This window comes from Aplysia californica, unplaced genomic scaffold (assembly GCF_000002075.1).
Source record: "Aplysia californica isolate F4 #8 unplaced genomic scaffold, AplCal3.0 scaffold00355, whole genome shotgun sequence".
Classification (NCBI taxonomy): domain Eukaryota; kingdom Metazoa; phylum Mollusca; class Gastropoda; order Aplysiida; family Aplysiidae; genus Aplysia; species Aplysia californica.
In genome coordinates, this window is record NW_004797625.1 from 72865 (window position 1) to 80058 (window position 7194).

The window sequence follows — 7194 nt, forward strand, 5'->3', positions numbered from 1 at the left end:
CACACACACATTCATGCGCACACACATACACACTCACACACTCAGACAAACACACTCAGACACACACACACACACTCAGACACACACATTCACACACACACACACATACACACACACACTCACACAAACACACATACAGAAACACACACACACACACACTCACACACACACACACACACACACACACACACATACACACAGACAGTTTATGTATTTTGTTTCCATTCCAGGTTCCGTATCATCGGCTCCGGCAGTCTGTATCCTTTCCGGGTATCCATAGATAATCATCCACTGACCATTGTTGCATCTGATGGGTACGTGAACAAAATCTTTCCTGTATTCTGTATATTATATTATGCTTGTCGTTAGCTAACTAATACGAAGTCCAAGGTTCAAATGAAAAGCGCAGGGGGGGGGGGTAAACAAGCATATCATATATATATATATATATATGTAATAATATGTAAATATGTTATGAATATAAATATATCATGCTCTTTACAAATATTGTGAAAAAGAGAGCGGTACACATTAATGTTTATCAAATGCTTAATGATGTATTTGGCAATGTGTGAGCGCTATTGTGTTTGTATGTGTGTCTGTGTGTGTATGTGGGCTTGTGTGCGTGTTTGTTTGTACTAAAAAGGTATACTCCGAATGCTTAACCTCATGTCAGAAAAATTACACCCGCGATAAGTCAAGTCAAGGAATAGGGTTGATAACTCTCGGAAATCCGCTGTCTCAAATGAATAAAGTTTGCTACTACAGTTACTGTAGCACCCCCGCTCTATTCTCTGCCTCCTGTCACCTTTCCACTCCGGTAGCTACCCCGAAAAGTCTACTTCCCATTACATGTCTTTTTAAAAAATCTCCTTTGAGAAATGGTACTCCTCTCGCTCCAACTCACCGTGAAACCCATACTGAACCAAAATAACTCAATCTGCAGGTTCGAACTGGAGCCAATGGTAGTTGAGTCTATCATTCTGAACCCGGGAGAACGCTACGATGTCATACTGCACGCCATAGAAGACGCAAAACCCTACTGGATCAGAGCGGAGACTTTGGAAATTGACGTTCCCAACCACAAGGCTGAGGCAATCCTGGAGTACGAGGGATCCCCCAGCCTGGAGGAGCCGACCACTTCCCGGAAAGTCTGTTCTCAAGCCGACAGGTAGGAGCAGGGGATTATATATATATTTTTTGGGATAGTGTTTTACGGCGCTCGCAACTACATAAGGTCATATATATGAGCGCACGGGACACGTAAAACATTTTTCAGTTGATAGGAAATTATGAATTTTGCCCGAGTGGCGGCCCAAGCCTACTCTTATCGATTTTAGGACCAGAAAGTGGAGATGAAAACAGACGACATAATAATGATATTATGGTCAGAGAGCAGGAAAGGGGGTGAAATAAAAAAAAAGAGAAGAAAATGTTATATCGCTGCCTGGATTCGCACCCGGGACCCATTGAATGAGAGACAAACACCATAACCTCTAAACTACGAGATTCCCCCCCCCCCCCTCACCTAGGGGAGTTGGTGAGCGATGTGTGTTATTATTACGATGTGTTTTATTATCATAATAAGAACAATTATTTACGTGTACGATTGTTGGGGGATAGAGGGTGAAGAAATGAAATAAATGGTGAAATGGTATGAGTTTAACGCCCCTATCAACACTATTAGGTTATTTAAGAGGCGGGACCTCCTAGTTTAACGTCTGTCTCCGATAGGACCGAGCCAAGTGGGAAGTTCGTGTAAAGTGTCTTTCCCAAGGACACGACGTCGGACCGAGCTGAGGCTCGAACCCCCGAACCTGCAATCTCACGATTACGAGTCCGGTAGCCTAACCACTAGGCTACCGACGCCATGAAGAAATGATACTAGTGTATGATACATATACAGCTTCAACACAGGCTCTGGGCAAATACAAATAAGTAGCATCATACACGCCTAACATACTTTGTGTTCAGGCGAAAAATCACAATATATCTCTGTCATCAAAACGCACAGATTACTTGAAGGGAAAAAAAAGCATAACCCCAAAGTCTTCGCGTATCACGACCGTCACAGCCCTCCTGTTCCTGTAGGACCTGTCTGCAACCACTCTGTGATCAATTTTGATACACTTTGTTTTTTGTTTTAACAATACTATGTAACGCACTTTAGTTTATTCAAGAGATGGGCTTCTTTGATCATTCCTCCCTGGGTCAACCTTGTTTAACGTTAGTCTCAGTTATTGACAGGACTTACACTTCGTCTGTTGTGACTTCCCCAGTTGTATCGTGGCCAACTGTCCCTTCTCCTACTTCCCCGAGGATCACTTCACAACCTGTAAGTCTGTCAGCGACTTCCGGGCCAAAGTTGACAATTTCCCACCCGGCACTGACGAATCGGAGCCTGAGGACATTGAGGAGATCTTCTTGAACTTTGCCTTCCCCGGGACAACCTGGACGCCTGGCTCCGTCAATGGCAGGGCTTTTGAGGTGAGTGGAAGGTAGGGCTGGGCATTGAGTCGCTTTAGCAAAATCCGGATACTATCTTAGTGCACCTCTTCGGCAAATAATATGATATGAACCGCTTCGGCAAATAATATGATATGAACCGCTTCGGCAAATGGGTTAGAACCACTTCGACAAGCGGGTAGCATCATTTCAACAAATGGGTGCACCCACTTCGGCAAACGGGTCAGGAAAAAAGAGAGTTAAGAGTCTGAATTCGGATAATGTTTCATTGAGAACGATCCGGTTATCCTATAGATTATCCGGATTTTGTCCACCTCTAGTGGAAGCTGCGGGGAAAGGTGGTCGGGACAAACGCCGCTTATAGGCGGTCCCCATTGGAGGATCCGTTCGGTTCGATTACCCCCCAGCAAACACACTCGTTTCATATGGTAGAATATCATTCAGTCGAGTAACTTTACCTCAAAAGTGTATGAGACTGCAAGGGGTTATTGACGAAGCTCAAAACTAATCCAATCGAACTTGTCCAAGACAAACGCCCAGTTTCGATGAGAGAAGTGGCCAGTTTAGACCCTCAAAAATAGTAATATTATAATTTTATAGAAAAAAACAACAACAACACAAGCGTGGATTTTTAGCATCCTTAACAGGCCTGTACTTACTTCTGGTGTGCAGAAAGGGGGGAGGGGAGGAGAGGGGAGGAGAGGGGTGGGGAGAGTCGTTTCCACAAACCCGATTCGTCTTCAACATGACCCACACTGCAATGCGTCCGGGAGTCGCAGCCGTCTCAAAAGTCTTGACCGAAGGATTCGATCCCCGATAATTCGTCATAATTATAAACTGCAAAGAAATAGCCAAAAAGCAGGCATTGAGATGAGGTTACATTCACCAAAACTTAAGTTACACTGGCGAGATGTTCAGAAAGAAAGTTCCTTAAAGACTTTTGTTTTTGTTTTTGTATTTAGTTGTTTCGTGCATGTTCATATGAAAATGGAAATTTATTATAATTTGAGACATTCAGCATATCACGTAAGATATGCCTTCTCCGAACTTTGACCCTCCGGGCATGAACTTGATTGAAGTCTGCCAGTGAAAGTAATCAAAACACGTACAGTGCGCAGAGTCAGGCACGGACACTTTTCGCCACCGACAGTTCGTGAATCGAGTTGATCTATTATTCTGTGGTGCATATTTACCATGCAATTTTGTACACCATACAAAGAAACACACCTCGGCTGCGTGAAAGCGTTTGTTTGCTTTTTTCACTTGTGGATCAATTTCACATTGGACATAGTGACGTAAATATAAATAAACTCGTATTCTCAGCATGGCCATTGTTTGCACATATTGTGGTTTGCGTGGTAATAGATTTTGCACGCATCTGCTGTCGAATGCACCAGAGAATATGCCTGGGCGCAGTTTGCTGTGGTGTGGTTTGCTTCTTTTGTTCTTATGAAATATCTTTCGTCCTTCTCTCTCCTTCTCTTCTTTGTATAATATTACTCTCTAGTAACATCCTCTATTCTTTGGCACTTATAATGATAGATAGCATGTAATGGATAGCATTTGTATAGCGCACATTCCTGCACAACAGCAAGCTCTATGCGCTTTACCGTCTATACTATCACCCCAGCAGACCTGATAGCTTTCTGAAACAACCTGATTTTTCTTGGAAGTATACAGTGCAAGCTACCATTTTATATGTGCTAAAACACTAACATACTGACAAAATCTTTCGCTGTATAGATTCTGTAACATATTCGTATTACGACTGCTGTAAAACTTTTTCTAAAACTAAAACAAATGTTAAGCTCTACAAATCCCCATAACCAGCGATATCTGACCTCCAACCTCTGACCTCTGACCCTCAGCACCTTCCAGTGAGTGGTTTGACGCAACCACAGGACATCACAACTTGGTGTGACCCTGCCTTGTGTGGTGAACAGCAAGTCTGTAGCTGTCCCAATGCCCTGAACCTGCAGGTACACGCATGCAGATAGATAGATAGATAGATAGATAGATAGATAGATAGATAGATAGATAGATAGACTGCAAATTGATTGATTGATCGCTTGATAATTATAATGAGAATCGAAGAGAAGAAAAGAAAACGTATACATTTAAAATGAAGTTAACACGTTTGTCTTAACCTCCATACTGTTTATTTATATCCTGTAGCACAACAAAGTATACCAGCTGGTTCTGCTCAACATGGGCGTCGGCAAAGGCTGGGCCCACCCAGTTCACATGCACGGTCATACCTTCCACCTCCTCAAGACCGGATACCCGAAATACAACGAGACTACAGGTAAACCCAGATACGAGGTAGAACTAGAATCTGCAGCTTTTTTTGCTCGAATGGGCTCCGAATGGCTAGAATTCATGATGTCATTACCACCACCACCACCCACCGCTTCCTCCCCCTTTCCCTAAAATTTCTTGAACAATAACTTTAACGATACATTTTTCTTAACGATTTAGTTTGAAGTGTAGTCCATCGCGTTGGCCTTGCAGAAATCCGTATGTGGCCACAGGCCCCCATACTCAAGGCATGTTTATTAAAAGAGAACAACAGGGATCTGGATGTTTGAGTGTATATTGAAATATGAGACACGTCAGTTATTACCCACAGACAGTACTCTGGTTTGTACAGACTCAGCTACATTCAATTAAATTAAATCACATAACAATAATCATTATCTTTTTACGCATGCTTGATAACAGCAAAGACACAATTTACAAGCAAAGCGGGTCTTACCGAAATACCTAACAGTAACAGTAGGGCCAGCAGTTTAGAAATATCTTTCTGCAGAAGTAAAAAAGGCCCAAAAAATTAACTCCGGTGATCTTATTATTACTTACGTCTAAACCATTTGCATCTCTTCCAAAAACACTGGCAACTCAGGCCCTATAACATTTGGCTAACTTGGCCTTTACGTCTTCTTTCAGACATCCAATCCTGAGGGTCTGTCTGTTCAAAATTTTCCTAGGATGTTTACTTTTTTTCTTGTCGACAGAAACAGTGCTCAGGAGAAGAAACTCTCGATTATAAGGCAGTTGTTAACAAAACATGTCCATTCATTGCAGGAAAATTGATCGATGATAACCACGACATCGACTGCCGAGGTAACGTCACCGCAGACAAGAGTTTCTGTAACTCCGCCGCCTGGGCCAACTCCTCCTGGGGAGGTAACAATATCCCGGGACTGGAGCTGGAGTTTCCTCCCCGTAAAGACACAGTCCAGGTTCCAACAGGAGGGTAAGTCAGTAGAATTAGGTTTACTAGATCTATGTGACGCCAAATTGTAATTATTTTAAATATATTTATCTTGGAAATAGCTAGGTGGAAAATGCACAGTCATGAATTTTAAACAAAAATTGTATTTAAAAAAAAAACCCAGCCTGAAACCCACAAAATATCAACTTTTCATTGAACTTGTACAAGTATCAATTTCGTATCTTTCATCCATGCTTTTTTTGTTGTTGGAAACTGCACTTACAATACCTATTGTTGTAGCTTACGGTTTTTCTTTAACTTCAGTCTGAGATACCCCTCTCGACATTCATGACCAGAGCAGAGACAGAGAAGTATAACAGATAATGGCATTTTTTAATATTGTGAAGCCGTTTATGAAAACCAAAATCTGAGAGTTAGTGTCAGACTTCTGCGTAAATTTTTTTTATTTTTACACGTATTACCAAGCACAATTACGATTATTGGTATTATTATATTTACACGTCATAGTCATAAGTAAGAGTATTACTTTTACAAGTAGGCCTCAAATGATTTTAAGCGATATTTTTCTCCTCATTATGTTTACACTCTTAGCATCGTTGTCTTTTGTTTCTACATAATGCATTCATTGTCTCACCATTGACACACAATACAATTGTTATTTACATACAATGCACAAGCATCTTGACACATGGACTGTGTTTCCATTGAGTCAATAGGGGACGTAAAACGTCTTCAATTCTTATTATGTGAGTGGATGGCGGGTTCTCTGGTGTGGTTTGCTCCTTCTTTCCTATCAAACGTCTATCGTCCTTATCTCTCCTCCATCTTGTATATGTTTGTTACTCTCTTGTAACGCCTCTAATCTTCGACACATATATCATAACATTATTATTGTGTTCCAAGCGCCGTAAAACTCTTGCTAAAACTAAACTAAGTTCTAATAACTGTGTTTCCTTGCGTCTCTCTCAGCTACGTGGTCATTCGCATCAGAGCAGACAACCCCGGCCTGTGGTTCATGCACTGCCATATTGAGCTGCACGCCATCGATGGTATGGCCATCATGCTCAACGAATCCTTCCCCCAAGTATCCCCGCCCCCGAAAGGTTTCCCCAAGTGTGGTAACTTCGCCCCGGACATGGAGGACGACATCGACGACGAGCCGGTATCTGAGCCCGAAATTAAAGGTGAGTCAAAGGGCTCGGCATGATGGGCTTTCCTAAAATTGAGTAAACCTTGCATACACCGAACGCCGGCTGACTCGGCGAAATCTAGGACTCACCGAATGAAAAGGGAGACATAGTTTTTTAAAAAGTTTTTTTTTGTTCTTTAAAGAGTCAACATTATATAATAATGATTTGTGATAATAACAACAACAACAACAATAACAACAACGATAATAATAATAATATTAATAATAATAGTGTAGTGTGTGCGCGTGTGTGTATGCATGTGTGTTCGAGCGCGTGTGTGCGCGCACGCGTGTGTGTGTGTGT

General features: G+C 41.9%; 1 protein-coding gene across 1 annotated transcript in view; it reads left to right on the forward strand.

Moving 5' to 3' along the window:
• The window catches only part of LOC101854103 (laccase-4), a gene marked incomplete at its 5' end in the record, with an annotated part of 17971 nt that overhangs the window by 9994 nt on the left and 783 nt on the right, over positions 1–7194 (forward strand). The window contains 7 exon segments of the mRNA XM_013085192.2: positions 231–314; positions 947–1171; positions 2280–2487; positions 4335–4445; positions 4642–4771; positions 5551–5722; positions 6671–6885. Of these exon segments, the coding sequence (XP_012940646.2) occupies positions 231–314; positions 947–1171; positions 2280–2487; positions 4335–4445; positions 4642–4771; positions 5551–5722; positions 6671–6885 (1145 nt within the window).